The sequence below is a fragment of the Haematobia irritans genome, chromosome 2 (assembly GCF_050003625.1).
Source record: "Haematobia irritans isolate KBUSLIRL chromosome 2, ASM5000362v1, whole genome shotgun sequence".
NCBI classification, from domain to species: Eukaryota; Metazoa; Arthropoda; class Insecta; order Diptera; family Muscidae; genus Haematobia; species Haematobia irritans.
Genome location: NC_134398.1, coordinates 118,045,878 through 118,063,369, shown reverse-complemented (window position 1 = coordinate 118,063,369; position 17,492 = coordinate 118,045,878). Strand labels below are relative to the sequence as shown.

Here is a 17,492-nt window from a genome sequence, read left to right as displayed (position 1 = left end):
TTGTAGATCTAAATTTTGGATACCATATCACATCCGTCAAATGTGTTGGGGCTATATATAAAGGTTTGTCTCAAATACATACATTTAAATATCACTCGATCTGGAAGAATTTGATAGACTTCTACAAAATCTATAGACTCAAAATTTAAGTCGGCTAATGCACTAGGGTGGAACAAAATGTTAGTAAAAAAATATGGGAAACGTTTAAATCTTAAGCAATTTTAAGGAAACTTCGAAAAAGTTTATTTATGATTTATCGCTCGATATATATGTATTTGAAGTTTAGGAAAATTAGAGTAATTTTTACAACTTTTCGACTAAGCAGTGGCGATTTTACAAGGAGAATGTTGGTATTTTGACCATTTTTGTCGAAATCAGAAAAACATATATATGGGAGCTGTATCTAAATCTGAACCGATTTCAACCAAATTTGGCACGCATAGCTACAATGCTAATTCTACTCCCTGTGCAAAATTTCAACTAAATCGGAGTTAAAAATTGGCCTCTGTGGTCATATGAGTGTAAATCGGGCGAAAGCTTTATATGGGAGATATATCCAAATCTGAACCGATTTCAAGCAAATTTGGCACGCATAGTTACAACGCTAATTCTACTCCCTATGCAAAATTTCAACTAAATCGGAGCAAAAAATTGGCCTCTGTGGGCAAATGAGTGTAAATCGGGCGAAAGCTATATATGGGAGCTATATCTAAATCTGAACCGATTTTGCTGATATTTTGCAAGTTTTTCGAGACTCATAAAATATTCGGATGTACGGAATTTGAGGAAGATCGGTTGATATACACGCCAATTATGACCAGATCGGTGAAAAATATATATGGCAGCTATATCTAAATCTGAACCGATTTTTTCCAAAATCAATAGGGATCGTCTTTGAGCCGAAACAGGACTCTATACCAAATTTTAGGACAATCGGACTAAAACTGCGAGCTCTACTTTGCACACAAAAATACATCAACAGACAGACAGACAGACAGACAGACGGACCGACAGACGGACAGACAGACGGACCGACAGACGGACAGACAGACGGACAGACAGACAGACAGACAGACAGACGGACATCGCTAAATCGACTCAGAATTTAATTCTAAGCCGATCCGTATACTAAAAGGTTGGTCTATGATTACTCCTTCTTGGCGTTACATACAAATGCACAAACTTATTATACCCTGTACCACAGTAGTGGTGAAGGGTATAAAAATATGGGAAACATTTAAATCTGAAGCAATTTTAAGGAATCTTCGCAACAGTTTATTTAAGATTTATCGCTCGATATATATGTATTAGAAGTTTAGGAAAATTAGAGTCATTTTTACAACTTTTCGACTAAGCAGTGGCGATTTAACAAGGAAAATGTTGGTATTTTGACCATTTTTGTCGAAATCAGAAAAACATATCTATGGGAGCTATGTCTAAATCTGAACCGATGTCAACCAAATTTGGCACGCATTGCTACAATGCTAGTTCTACTCCCTGTGCAAAATTTCAACTAAATCGGAGTTAAAAACTCCGCCAATTATGACCAGATCGGTGAAAAATATATATGGCAGCTATATCTAAATCTGAACCGATTTTTTCCAAAATCAATAGGGATCGTCTTTGGGCCGAAACAGGACCCTATACCAAATTTGAGGACAATCGGACTAAAACTGCGAGCTGTACTTTGCACACAAAAATACACCAACAGACAGACGGACAGACAGACAGACGGACATCGATAAATCCACTCAGAATTTAATTCTAAGACGATCGGTATACTAAACGATGGGTCTCAGACTTTTCCTTCTTGGCGTTACATACAAATGCACAAACTTATTATACCCTGTACCACAGTAGTGGTGAAGGGTATAAAACTTTAATTTGAAGTTGCATCATACCATCAACAGGGAACCTTCACATCGCGAATTTCGCTAAATACTCAATGTTTACTTAAAACTTTTATTGTTGTATTTTTTTGTTTGTTTGCTGCAACACTGTTTTATTTATTTGTCTAATGTTGATGGCAAGGATATTTTTGTTTTTCATTGCTTTTGGGGCGAGTATTTAACACATGCCACTCGGTGGCTTGGGCCACTTGAAATTGAAGATAGAGTAAATAAAACGCACAACAATCCAGTCTCTCACAGGCCATTACTAGGACATCGTTAGGCAAGTAAGCAACGTAAACAAAAAACACAAGAAGCTCTAAAAGGATAACAAGGATGCCTAAAGTACAAATATTTTAACAAGTGTCAAATACACACGCTTTCTGTGGTCGGTTGGCTGTCCTTACATATCACCCTACCCTGTATCTTTTCTCTTCTAGCTACGAAGGGTGTTTAACTCCAAAGGGTGTTTAAACTCCAAAAAAAAAAAGAGAAACTGAGCCACTTCAACAACCGAAATGACAACACATGCCCAGAGAGTAAAGTGTTAAATACTCCTTCTAATGGTGTTGAAATCGTAGCTGGGAAGCTTTAAAACCCTAGTGAGACATTTGAAAAGTATGGAGTTTGTTGTTTGAAATTGCATGTTCACTTTTTCTTTTTCCATTTCTCGGTCATATTCTTTTTTCTGGTTCATCAGCTTCGCTTTTACCATCACCACCACGCTACCATTTCGACTCCCTCTCCCTCCAGAAACAACATCAACTTATCCTTAACCATCACAGAAGCTATTACAGCTTAGCTGTATTCGTTTGTCCATTTTTGGTAAACGAATGCCTGGCAAGTGTTAATATTCTCGCAGTTCTTGACAAGATTTTTCAGAGTTTTGTGTTCTTTTCGAACAAATCTTGTTTTTAAAAGATTTAAAAAAATGTCCTTCTCATCCTTGTATTGTTGTGTGCAAGTGTGAACTTACTCTGGGTTGGAACTTTCATTTACCATAATTTTATGTCTCGCCATGATTTGATGATCTGTTTGTTTCTGTCTTCATGAAACCTGAATATTTAGATAAAATATTTAAGTATTGTAAATATGGAATTGGCCCAAACGAATTTACAACACTAAGGAGTAGTAAGGAGATACAAAATAATTTTTTTTATTTCTGTTAAAAAAAAAAATCCTAAAAAATGCATTCGCAAAGACAACAAGAAAATTTTTGGAAAACGAGCATGACAAATCGTGTTTTTTGTTGCAGTTAATATTCGAAAACTTCAAATCTTTATCCCCAAATTTTTTGTAATAAAATTTTTGTTTATTCGAAAATTAGTCCATTTAGTTTTAATTAAGCACTGTTATCAGACTTTATTTCTTAAATAAAACATGTTTTGAGGTTTCGTAGTAAAAAAGAAAATTTTTGGAATGAAATGGAATATGTAAAATTACATTATATGCCTTTCCCAAAAAGGGTTAAAAATGAGTGGGTTGTTTCTTTTAAATAAAGTCTCTTCCAATCGGCTTATGTGTGTCCTACAATCTTGTCTATAAATAGAACTGCTTAACTGTATACGTTGATGGTTATAGCGATAATTGTGTGTTTATAACACAGTCACATCGCCCAGTGGATAGTGTGTTGGCTTACAAACTGTATGGTCCGCGGTTCGAGTCTCCGTCCGGACGAAATTTAAATTTTGAAAATATTATAAAACTGAATATTTGGTCCTACATTGTTTGTACTACATAGAAAAGTGGAAATGAGGAGGATATGAGGGATGGGCGATATTTGACTTTGTCATTTCGTTTGTAAAACATTATATAAAGAGCTTGATAACTTTTTTTAAAAAAAAAAAACGCATAAAATTTGCAAAATCTCATCGGTTCTTTATTTGAAACGTTAGATTGGTCCATGACATTTACTTTTTGAAGATAATTTCATTTAAATGTTGACCGCGGCTGCGTCTTAGGTGGTCCATTCGGAAAGTCCAATTTTGGGCAACTTTTTCGAGCATTTCGGCCGGAATAGCCCGAATTTCTTCGGAAATGTTGTCTTCCAAAGCTGGAATAGTTGCTGGCTTATTTCTGTAGACTTTAGACTTGACGTAGCCCCACAAAAAATAGTCTAAAGGCGTCAAATCGCATGATCTTGGTGGCCAACTTACCGGTCCATTTCTTGAGATGAATTGTTCTCCGAAGTTTTCCCTCAAAATGGCCATAGAATCGCGAGCTGTGTGGCATGTAGCGCCATCTTGTTGAAACCACATGTCAACCAAGTTCAGTTCTTCCATTTTTGGCAACAAAAAGTTTGTTAGCATCGAACGATAGCGATCGCCATTCACCGTAACGTTGCGTCCAACAGCATCTTTGAAAAAATACGGTCCAATGATTCCACCAGCGTACAAACCACACCAAACAGTGCATTTTTCGGGATGCATGGGCAGTTCTTGAACGGCTTCTGGTTGCTCTTCACTCCAAATGCGGCAATTTTGCTTATTTACGTAGCCATTCAACCAGAAATGAGCCTCATCGCTGAACAAAATTTGTCGATAAAAAAGCGGATTTTCTGCCAACTTTTCTAGGGCCCATTCACTGAAAATTCGACGTTGTGGCTCGTTAGTAAGTCTATTCATGATGAAATGTCAAAGCATACTGAGCATCTTTCTCTTTGACACCATGTCTGAAATCCCACGTGATCTGTCAAATACTAATGCATGAAAATCCTAACCTCAAAAGAATCACCCTTTACATACATTATAACATTGGGTATAGTGGCAGATCGATATTTCAGGCTGGCTTAGACTTTTCAGTACATGGTGAGCTCTTAACACTGAGTGTTGCTCGGTTCTTTTTCTAGCTCCTTTTTTATAGCCGAGTCCAAACGTCGTTCCACATTACGGTAAAACCACTTAGAGAAGCTTTGAAACCCCCAGAAATGTCACTTGCAGGAGCCAATTTCATCATTAGTATATACTCCCTAACAACCACACATAAATTGGTCCATATCGGTCCAAATTATATATAGTCGCCATATAAACTTATTCCCAGATTTAATTTCCGGAGATTATAAGAGTTTTAGTATCGATAGTACGGTCTTTATAAGTTATTGTTGGAAGATTATTTCATGCAAATAAAATCCGCTTAGTCCATATAATAGAAATGATTTTCGTAGCATCCTGGATTCAAAATTTTAGCCGGTTGAAATTTGGTACGTGTGATAATATGTAGTCACCATGCAAAAATTGATCCATATCGGTTCATAATTATATATAACCCCAATATATACACCCATATTCCAGATTCTAATTCTTCATGGAGGAACAAATTTATTTTTTTGGCTCCTCTATATAAGCCGATCAAGAACTGAATTGGATTATAGAAGAATTTAATATGAATTTTTTGTCCAAAATTTTGTAGACATAACTATGAATTATTTAATCCACTTACGGCCATTTTCATGTAGCTCTGCTAGACTTTAACTCCCAGTTAAGAGAAAGTAAAATGGAAATATCTTCTCTCCGGTTAACTTTAACTAACAAATGTTTAGCAGTTAAGTTCCTAACTGGCATATGACGTATTTAGGCAAAATAGGCAGACATGTCTACAGTACGGTTTCTCGCAGTGAAATAATGAGGATATCCCCCACCAAATCCTCAGCCACACTATTTACTACATGGACGGCAGAAGTGCGAAGGCAGTTGAATATCAGAGTCAATGGAGTAATAATTCCGACCACAAATTACCCCAAGATTCTTGGGGTCACATTCGATAGCCTTTTTAGGTCATCTGCCCATGCCACTGCAATTTGTAATAAGCTCCGTGGTAGAAACAAGGTCCTCAAGTCACTTGCCGGCAGTACTTGGGGTGCGGACAAAGAAACCTTGCTAACTACTTATAAGGCAATTGGCCGGTCAGTGGTAAACTATGCAGCGCCAGTGTGGACACCGCAGACCAGTGATACGCAGTGGAATAACATACAAACCTGCCAGAACGCTGATCTTAGAACTGCGACTGGGTGTCTCCGCAGCACACCCCTGGATCACCTTTATGTGGAGACAAAGATCATCCCTGTGCGAAGACACAACTACATGTTGTCAAAGCAGTATCTCCTGGGTTGTTATCGCAGTAATCATCCAAACCACCATCTTATGGATACACAACCACCACTCAGGAACGTAAGGGTTGATATACATAATCTAGAGCGCGAGATCCAGCGCTATAAAAGAGAGCCTCTAGATCAAGCAGCGTACCAGGCAGGTTTGAACAGGATTCATGAGGATACTGTAGCTGAAGCGGTGAGAAGCTATAAGGTTAATCCTGTTCTTGGAGTCCGACCACCGCCCATAGCACCGGAGGAAAGAGACCTCCCACGGCAGACTAGGGTAGTTTTGGCCCAATTAAGATCAGGCAAGTGCAGCCGCCTCAATTCCTACTTATCGGTGATTGATAGCAGCGTAGCTGACGTTTGTTCAATTTGCAACCAAGGGCCACACGACACGCGTCATCTTTTCTCTTGTCCAGCCGAACCAACCCGACTTACCACCAGATCACTCTGGACACACCCCACCTTAGTCGCAGAGTTCCTTGATCTGCCAGCAAGCTGATGTACCAAGCGTATAACATGAAATGGATGAGATCACAGTAAACTGTTACAACAACAACAACAACAACAGTACGGTTTAAAAGTTCGTTAGCTAACATAGCACTAACGGAGCTTCATCAAAATGGGGGTTAATGTTTTGTGTAGAAACTATAATTCGATGTATACATTGCTTTCTTTAACTGAATCGATTCAAGAAAATCATACTTAATTTTGAGAAATATAGTTTCTGGGCCAGGGATTGTTGCCTTCTAAATTTTAATCTGTATTGTTATAAATTTGATCCTGCTTTATTCACCCTATTGTTGTTTCTGTAATCCGTGTTGCGCGTCCTTACTATCTCTGATGTCTGCAATTTTTAAACCTTGTCTGGTTCAATGGGGTCCCTACTAACCCATCTGTTTATATATATTGAACCTTATTTAGTACCGCGGAGCCCTTATTGATCGGGGTCCTTACTGACCCAAATCGCGAATTCCGAAACTTTGGAGACCCACTGACTCGCTGTGGTCATTAAGGGTTCCTTCTGATCCAGGGGGTCCTTTCTGGCCAATTTTAAGTGTATGATTATATTTGATTAAATAATTCAAAGTTATAGTTTGTAAAATCGCGGCTGCTATTAGTTGTGTAAATAAATAAATATGGACTTACTTAGGTTAAAGGTTAAAGTGGCAGCCCGATTAAGATTCAGGCTCACTTAGACTATTCAGTCCGTTGTGATACCACATTAACTAAAAGTACCTATTACATATGGACACTTCTAGTTTTAACCGCTGAACCTTCTCGATTATTTTCTTTTGTTGAACCAACCACATTGGTCAAAAACATTAGCAGACTGCTTAAGTTAACGTTTTCCAAGTCCGCCATAATCTAAAGCTATATGCCCCTAAAATTCGCTTACGCCTTACACAAAATGCAGGACACTCACACAAGAGGTGTTTAATTGATTTATTTTCCTCCGCATCACAGATCATACAGTAGTCATTATACTTCGCGCCAATAGTTTTTGCAAAATCGCCTATCAGGTATCGACCCGTTATAGCAGATATCCAGTGAAATCTGACGTCTATTTAGTTCATGCAATGCGGTCTCAGTAGACCTGCCCTTCGAATATGAATGCTGTCTTTTTAAGAGCAAACTTGAATCGAAGCTAGTTCTAAGATAAATATCTATCATCCTCTTCAGAATCTTAAGTAGGAATGAGGATAAGCCGATTGGTGGGAAATCCATCGCAAGAGAGGCTTTACCTGCTTTATGTATGAAAACGACTTTTGTTTCCCTCCACTATCCTGGAATATATGCTAAGTTAATACATCCTGTATGTATTGCCGACAACCAGGGGGTAATTCTGTCTGTCACTGCATGTAACTCCGCCGGAGTAATTCCATCAGGTCCGGGGGATTTGAATGTACCAAAACTATTTAAATCCCATTTTATTCGAGATTCCGATACAATTTCCTCGATAGGAAATGGCCGCTGAGCCTCTGTTGCACCGCCAGAACATTGTTCAACCGTCTGATTTTCGGGAAAATGTGTGTCCAAAAGTACCTCCAAAGTCTCCTCACTGGACGTTGTCCAATTGCCCTCCGATGTTTTAATGAAAACTAGCGGAGTTCGTGGATGCTAGTACCTTCCGTAGTCTGGAAGCTTCGGACGTATTCTCAATACTGCTACAGTAATCATTCCAAGAGTTATTTTATTTATTTATTATTTATTTATCATCTTGTAAGTGTCCCAATCCTCCGGAGCCTTTGGGAGCTCTTGTGGACTTTGCTTTGTTAAAGAGTTTCCTGGAGGATTTCCTCATATTAACTCCCTAGAGCTCCATGGCGGTCGATTTCCCCCTTGGCTTTCCTCTAGGGCATGCAGCTTTTGTGAGATGTTGAAGGCCTTTGAAATTTGCTCCACGGTTTGTTCGATATCCTGCACAGTGCTTATATCTATCCCAGATATTGCTGGTATCATCATATTGAACGTATCCCTATACCTATTCCAATCAGCCTTCCTCACATTTGGCGGAAATATGGTATTTGAAGTACGAACAGCCAAACTGATGTAACGATGATCTGAGCAGCTATGTTCCCTCAAAACTTGCCACTCAGATATCTTATCATTCAGTTCCGGAGACGCCAATGTGACGTCCAAATCCTCTTGCCTATTTTTGGTTACGAAGGTTGGTGCATCTCCCTTATTGCAAACAAACAAAGGTTAGTACGCGAAATAAATTCTCTTAGCGACTCTCCCCTTGCATTAGTATCACTAGTTCCCCAACTACTATGATGTGCATTTGCATCGCATCCCATAATGAGTTTTGTCTTTGTTTTCAGTGACTCCTCAACTAAGGTCATAACGGCACATGGAGGCATCTCCCTATCATGTCCCATGTAGACCGAAACTACCCAGTATTTGCATTTGGATATCTCTAGACTGGCTACGACAGCGTCTGCATTGCTCAATGAAGGAAGCAGAAATAAGTTTAGTTCGTTTTTGGCAATTATACATGCTGAATTTATATCTTTACCGGCATTATGCAAAAGTTTGAAACCCGCAGATCTTGTTCTTATATATATATATGGCTTTTGAATAAGAACTATATCTACACGCTCACAAAAAATCGCTTCTGTAACATATACTCCCAAACATATTTTGCTTCAAGCATATACATTTTTGGCTATTGCCCAAACATTTATATGTTTGATCTCTTCCAATATATAATATGTTTGAAAGCATATTGGTCTAAACAATATATGTTTGGGTAGTCTAAGTTCCAAACATTTTGTATTTTTACATCCAAATTCAATAATGTTGTCTTCCAAAAAACAATATGTTATTATGTGAACATATAATATGTTTGGAAGCATTTTGCACCCAAAAATATTATATGCTTAAAAAAAATTCTCCCAAACAATATTGTGCTCAAAATTTTATTTATTTATTTATATATTTACAATCATAATGAATTATGAAAATAAACAGGTAATATAGGTGCTAACAACATAGGTTTTCGACCTGAATGCTCAAAATTTTGTTTTTGCCTACTTGTATATTCCCCCACATCTTTCTCACTTCCACGAGATTTTTTAGTTCTTAGCACTTTTTTCTGTGATACAAACATTGTAGAAGAAATTATTCAATTTTATGATTTTGTTTATTTTAATTTTACCTTTTGCCGGCCGGGGATTCGAACAGCGGACCACACAGTTTGTAAGGATCAAAGAAGTAGCAGATCAATTGCCCAAGGAAAAATAAAATGTTAATTTTGTAATAACAAGCAACAACCACCAACTTAATTCAATATCGCTCCCTGTTAAATAGCGCTCCAAGCTACTAAACACATATATGTTTATAGGCTTTTTCTAAATTAATATATGTTTGCATCCAAGCATATTATATTTACAAACATTTTATGTCCCAAACATAATATGTTCTAACATATTAACATATATGTCCCAAACATGTTATGCTAGTTTATGAACATTAGATGCTTGCACTCAAAAATATTGTGTTTAAAAATTTGTGTTCCAAACATATAATGTTTATAGCCAAACATATGAACAACAGTCTTTTTCATCCGTGTATGTCTCCTTTCATCAGGAGAACTTTTAAGGCAGCACAAGCAACCTTACAATGGTGAAGATTTTTCTGGAGGAACCATCCAAATTTTCAACCACGTCACGTCACCCGTTTCGATTTAGTCATCAAAGGCTTCCTCTTTACAGATCTCGGTGACTCTCGCAACAATCCGCGGTTCAGCTTTGGTGAGGTTTGAGCCTGTAGAAACTTCCCTCGTACGATGTTCGTCAACGACTGCTGTTTTTGTGTCTCTTTCGGCTTTGCAGGGAGATTTTTCACTTCTGACTTTAACGGAGGCTTGTCCGTTTCGGAATCCTTTGGCTGATAGCTTTTGTACACCTTCATATGGATATCATGAAAGCCGTAACTTACATGCCCTTGGGTCTGGGCTAGATGTGGCAGCGACTCAATGTTCAATATCAACACCGCATGTCGTCTTGGTCCATCCAAACGACCAACTTTCCAATTGGAGGTTGGAAGATCTGGGTTACATTCCTTTAGTCTGTTTAGTATTGACTCAGGATCAGGAGGGTTTGAAGGTATCCATGCATGTGCTCTAGGTTTAGCCGGTATGACCTTTTTCTCGACCAGCTCCAGAGCGTCTCCTTCCCAAACTTTACCAATTAGCATCAAAGCAGCTTTAAAGCAATCCATAGACCTCTGGTCCGCAAATGCGATAAACGTCTTTGATACCATCCAGCCTCTAGCTGTCGAGGACTTGGTCCGGGAAACTTTTCTCGCACCTCTGAGTAGATACCAGACATTGCGTTCTCAATTTCCCCCCCATTTTTGCTTTGCAACCTTACCTTCCAATGCTCCTTTATTAATGATAGCCATCACAAGGCTGTCTTTAGCAACTGAGGCAAACGATCTTTGATCCCTTTTGGAGGATGGCAGCTCATCCGGTGATCGTTCCCTTTTTCCAGCTTCAAGAATTCCTTGAGCTCAATTCAAAGAATCGTTTTGTTTAGCCGACAACGTGCTTGGGTCGACTGATCCTAATTTCTTTAGGATAAACAAAGCATTTCTGCGTTCCTCCTTTTGATGTCATTACCTTAGAAAAGGTTCGACTTGCCGAAGTGTCGACTAATTGGGCCTAACTCTTGGTCATTGCCCAAATTTATAACTTCAGTCGATACCCGTCCACTGGGCCCTGAAGAGAGCAACCCAGTGGATGAATTTGAATTTCACCGTAATTGCACTAACTTATAATTACGGTCCTACACACAGAGAACAGATTGGTTGGAAATCAGTTGTAGTTAAGAACATTCTATATTTAGAAATAAATATAAGTTGTTCATACCAATTTTCAGTATTTACATGTATTTGTTCATACCTGTAACCATTTGGTGAGATTTTCAACAGATTTTCTGTCATGCCACAAGAAAGATGGTGATGTGAACCAAATCTACCTCCTCTGAATAATGGTAGGTCAAATTGGTTGATACGACCAACCGTAAGGAAATTTCATAACTATCAGTTAGTAGCCACGATTTTCATAGAGTATTCGTAGCCGAATGATATTTCAAATATTTTTTAAATGTTATTTGTCTTAACGAAAATTAATTAACGAAGAAAAATGAGGCAAAAATGTCGAATCTTATCGGTTCTTCACCATGGATTGGATCGCAATACATAATGATCTAAAAAAGAAATGTTTCCTGTAGACAAAAAACTTCAAAACAATGGTTTGTATTGAAAATTATTTTATATATAACTCAAAATAACTCCAGGTACAAAATTTCTTGCATGTATGATAAATAAACTTGGAGGAGTGGTTCAGCTTGGATCCTGCTAGTTCAGAATATTTGTAAGAAATAAAATCGCAGAGAAATAGATATAAGAAACAAGTATTAATAGTCCTAAGCTCGGCCGGGCCGAATCTGAAATACCCACCACCAATAAAGGGTGATACGGTCAAAATTTGGTCAAGGGAAAACGCGTGTAAATCGGTGAAATCGTTTATTTAAAAAATCAAATTAAATTTCTTTTTTTAGCTCAATTAGTATAAAATTCAGGAAAAATATTCAGTTAGGCTTTCGCTTTTCCAAATCCGAATTGCCGGGCCTCACGCTTGACACCTGCCATCAGATTTTGTACAGCCACCTTGTCCACCTTCTTCGCCGCAGAAAGCCAGTTTGCCTTGAACTGCTGCTCGTCCTTACCAGTTTTTTTGGTCTTCTTTAGGTTCCGCTTGACAATAGCCCAGTATTTCTCAATTGGGCGGAGCTCTGGCGTGTTTGGAGGGTTCCTATCCTTGGGAACCATCTGCACGTTGTTGGCGGCGTACCACTCCATGGCCTTTTTACCGTAATGGCAAGATGCCAAATCCGGCCAAAACAGTACGGAACAACCGTGTTTCTTCAGGAAAGGCAGCAGACGTTTATTCAAACACTCTTTCACGTAAATTTCTTGGTTGACAGTCCCGGAAGCTATGAAAATGCTGCTTTTCAAGCCACAGGTACAGATGGCTTGCCAAACCAGATATTTCTTTGCGAACTTTGACAGTTTTATGTGCTTGAAAATATCTGCTATCTTTCCCCTTCCTTTTGCCGTATAAAACTCCTGTCCCGGAAGCTGCTTGTAGTCGGCTTTGACGTAGGTTTCGTCGTCCATTACCACGCAGTCAAACTTCGTCAGCATCGTCGTGTACAGCCTCCGGGATCGCGCTTTGGCCGTCGTATTTTGTTTATCATCGTGATTTGGAGTCACTACCTTCTTGTAAGTCGATAGTCCGGCTCGTTTTTTGGCTCGATGCACGGTTGTAGACGATACACCCAGCTTATTTGCGGCATCTCGGAGAGAGAGGTTAGAGTTTCGCTTGAAACTACCGGCAACTCTCTTTGTCATCTCAGCGGCTTCCGGTTTTCGATTTCCCCCCGATCCAGACTCCTGGCTGTCGACAAACGTTCCCCAAACACTTTAATTACATTTGTAACGGTTGATTTGGCAACTTTTAGCGATTTTGCCAGCTTTGCGTGCGAGTAGCTCGGATTTTCGCGATGCGCGAGCAAAATTTTGATACGCTGCTCTCCTAGCTTGGACGGCATTTTGACAACTGAAGAGTGAATTCCAAAATCAAAATAGGAGCAACATTCTACACACACACACACCTTCAAAATGAGGGATGTTCAGGTTTTTTAAATGCAAAATTGAAAAAAAAATACGTCAAGTTTATATTGACCAAATTTTGACCGTATCACCCTTTATGTCCCAAACATGTTATGCTAGTTTATGAACATTATATGCTTGCACTTAAAAATACATATGAAAAACAGTATTTTTTTTCCGTGTAGTAGCGTGATTCTGTCACTGATCAACTGCATCTCAAAATGTGGTATTTGGTAACTGTGTACAAAAACTTTTATCCGTGCTGAAATTAAATTACGAAAAAAATTAAATTACGAATTTCAGAAACAACGTTTTAGTATTTGTTAAGAAAATTAAAAACTATCCTTTACCACCTTGACGAAATTCCTTTTGTTTTTCTTTATTTCAGTTACGCCGTCATTACTGGCCTCGTTGAGATTCTGTCGCGGCGATGCATGAAAATACGTGAATCTATCGAAAATCATCAGAGTGTGGTGTTGTCCTTGTTGGCCACGCTTGGTTTCATTACCCGTTTCATAGATGTCTGTCCACCTGGTAAGTATGATACCTGTTGGGAAGAGTAAAACGATGGCTAGGAAAATCTATCAAACAAAATGTGGGCGAGTGTATAAATGTTAGCCTTCCCAATGCATCTGTGTTACAACGAATGCATGAATGGATGTTGGGCCACAAATGAATGAAGCTGAATATATGGCTGGCTGCAATTTCAACCTGCCTGCCTGCATGCCGGCTAAAGTCCTTCTTGGGTCATTGCATAGCATTTTGTGATTGACTGACATGTTGTGGCAGCACAAACGCCAAGAACGAGACTCCTAATGTTCACATTCACACCTTGTGGCTAATTTGAGATATTTCCGTCTGTCGGTTTTAATTCTCACCTTTTCCCAGGCTAAATCAATTTCCGATGCACTTTTTTGTTTTGTTTTATGAATGCCCACCTTTCTTTCTTTCTAATCAAAATTTTCTATTGCTCTTCTCTCATTAACAGGACCAACAGATCCAACACGTTTCCTTAGTGCGGCAAAATCAACAGAACTTTTTGGCTCCATATCCATGCTGTATGCCAGTGTGGTGCCCATTGGTAAGTTTCTAGATAGAGTGATAAAAAAAAAACATTGGAAAGTAGATTAACTCATCTGGACTTGGACAGAGGCAGAGACAGAGGTGAGGAATGAGTCATGTTTTATTGTGAATATCTTGGTTGTTTACCTTTTTGGCCATTCGATTCTAATCAAGTGCAAAGTGCATTTTTCGGATGATTTATTTCATAGATAACTCATAAAAATGCTTACGAATTCCATTTCTCTTACTCTCCGTCTATGTCCTCACCTCATTGTTTGTCTATCTGAGCTGAGGACGTGAGTTCTACTTGAAAACGGAAATTATGGAGATCTATTATTTAGCCTCCTGATTTATGATTTTATTATGCCACATCCGTTTTTTTTTTCATTAACTCGCAGTGTTTTATTGTGCCATTCTTCCTTTTGCAGGCGAATGCATTCCACCGAGAACGATTTCGTTAGCGGCAGCTACATTTAATCTTCTCGTATCCATGGCTGTGCTGGATTTATCAACGTTCCAGGTAAGTTTAATTCTCGATAGTATTTTTATTGTTTTATTGTTTAAAAAAATATTTCCTATTTTGTCCTCTGCACTTTTGAGATCGCCCATTTTTGGCGATTTTACTCTTTCTGCGTCTGAAATCTTGTCCATAGTTTATGAGCCATAATTTGGTCTTGCAGTTCAAAAACTGAAGCATTTGGATGTGGTTCATCAAAAATCAACGTCCATTGCATTGAGAACAGTAATGCCAGACGCTTTTGGTTACAAATTGTCAAAGGATGGCGTTATGAAATCTTTAAAACCATAATCGACAATCCTCATTTTTAGTTCGTTCTTAAATATTGAACCAATATTGTTATTAATGGAATTTGATCAATCACATAACTATTAGCATTGTTCCTTCTCCGTTTATTTGCATTGAATCAATTATCATTTTCTTTGTAAGTTGTTTTGCTCAAGAGCTGAATGAATGTCAATTTTATTTTCAAAATCTTCTCTTAGGGTGGGCCTTATTTTGGCACAGACCCAATTAGGTTATTGTCCCATTTCTATACCAATGGTTGTTTGAAAGTAAAGGGTGGTTAAAATTTCAAGGGCCGATGTTGATTTTGAATAAAACACAAACTTTTTAGGAAATTATTGTAATTTGATTTTATTATGATATATTGGTATTACTCAATTATGTGTGGAACAAAATATCGGCCAAATGGGTGCCGCGACCTCGGTGGCACACCTTCAACCGATGGTCCAAATGGAGGTTCTATTCCGTTAATGTGCCGAATTATCTCATCCTTTATCTCTTGAATTGTTGCTGGCTTATCGACGTACACCTTTTCTTTCAAATAACCCCAAAGAAAAAAGTCCAACGGTGTCAAATCACATGATCTTGGCGGCCAATTGACATCGCCATTACGTGAGATAGCACGGCCATTGAATTTGATGCGCAAAAGAGTCATTGTTTCGTTAGCTGTGTGGCAAGTGGCACCGTCCTGCTGAAACCACATATCGTCCACATCCATATCTTCCAATTCGAGCCATAGAAAGTTCGTTATCATCTCACGATAGCGAACACCATTCACAGTAACTTCCAGACCGGCCTCATTTTGGAAAAAATACGGCCCGATAATGCCGCCAGCCCATAAACCGCACCTTTGTGGGTGCATTGGTTTTTCGACAATCACTCTTGGATTCTCATTCGCCAAAATGCGGCAATTCTGTTTATTGACGAATCCACTGAGGTGAAAATGTGCCTCATCACTGAAGATGATTTTCTTCGAAAATTGATCATTCACTGTTGCCATTTATTGGAACCATTTAACACATCGTTGGATTGTGTATCTCTCCATGGTTCAAATTGATTAAGTCTGAAATAGAGAAATGCCAAATAAAATTCGGAAAAAAACTTGGCGTTTAGGTGTGGTTCACATTCAACATCGGCCCCTACAATTTAACCACCCTTCACTGGTAGAAAAAGTTTCGTTATATTAACGAAATGTGTCATTAAAAGTGAGCCAATGAAACAAATTCGTTAATACAACGAAAAATTTCGTTATTATTACGAATTTTCTGTTAATGAACGTAACGTTTCGTACTATTAACGAATAGTTTCATTGTATTAATGAAAATGTTTCGTTATATCAATGAACATTTGTCGTTGGCTCAATTTTAATGAAATTTTCTTTGTGTGTTTAGAAAGAGAAAAAAACCCGATTTTTGAGAGTCGGGGTTTCTCGGTGTTAAAAAACCTGACTTTTCCAAAACCGGTAGACGAAATTTTTTGAAATATAAATAACCGGCATAACCGATTCAAACGAAATTTCGAAAGGAATATCTAATTTTATTGTAACAAAAAACAATTCGATAATTTATGAAAAGTTGGACAAAATATGTTTTTTTTTTTTCATTGTCCAAATTTGGATTTCCATTGAAAATATAAAAACCGAAAGCTGGGGTTTGAGGCTTGAAAACACCGTACTCTGCTTCGAAAGTGGCAAGAAATAGTGCTCCGATTTTTATTCTAATTTCAGTGTCTAATACTCTATGATATCGAGCACCCAAATTAAATTTTGCTATAATTGACTAGAACTGACTAGAATTTAAATTTAAAGTTTCTTTTGGTCGGAAATGGGGTGCAATTACATGGATGGTGTAAAAGGACGAATGGTCCGATTTTATCCATGTTAAATAACTTGTGTAGGTATTGGTGATGGTTTTTGAACTAAAACCAAAAAAAAGAGCAAATTGAAATCTTGCCAATTTTTTTTTTAGTTTTGGGATTTTTCTACTCAAAAGATTAATTTACAAAGGATGCCCATTTTGTTCTTAGACAATTTTTTTGGTTTATTTATAGTGTATATTATTGAATAAAAAAATAAATTTCTGCTATATTTTTTAGAAATATTTTAAAATTATTTTTACTTCTGGAGTACATTTTTTTTCCTAAAAACCCTTCATTTATAACAGGAAAATGATTTTAGACGAGTTATTGTCTTGCATTGCATTTTATGTTAATTTTCTGAGATTTTGGTTGTATTTGATGTTTGTTGTTAACTATAATCCGCAATCCCCAAAAATAAAACTATAAATTTTAGAAATTAACGTAATTTCGTGATTTTTGTTTTAAATTTTAAGACATTTGCTTTTGGGTGGTATTTTGAGGACATGTAACAAAAACTCTGAATTTTATTTCTTTTTTGATTTTGTTTTATAAATGTTGTTCCTTTTCCATTCAAAAAATAAAAACAAAATTGCTAATTTTGAAAAAG

The 17,492-nt window shown here is 37.7% G+C and overlaps 1 protein-coding gene across 1 annotated transcript in view; it reads left to right on the top strand.

Moving 5' to 3' along the window:
- Window positions 1-17,492, top strand: part of ssp3 (SCAPER domain-containing protein short spindle 3) — a 303,171-nt gene that overhangs the window by 244,460 nt on the left and 41,219 nt on the right. The window contains exons 7-9 of the mRNA XM_075295946.1: window positions 13,553-13,698; window positions 14,153-14,245; window positions 14,655-14,746. Coding sequence (XP_075152061.1) covers window positions 13,553-13,698; window positions 14,153-14,245; window positions 14,655-14,746 — 331 coding nt within the window. The remainder of the gene's footprint in view (window positions 1-13,552; window positions 13,699-14,152; window positions 14,246-14,654; window positions 14,747-17,492) is intronic.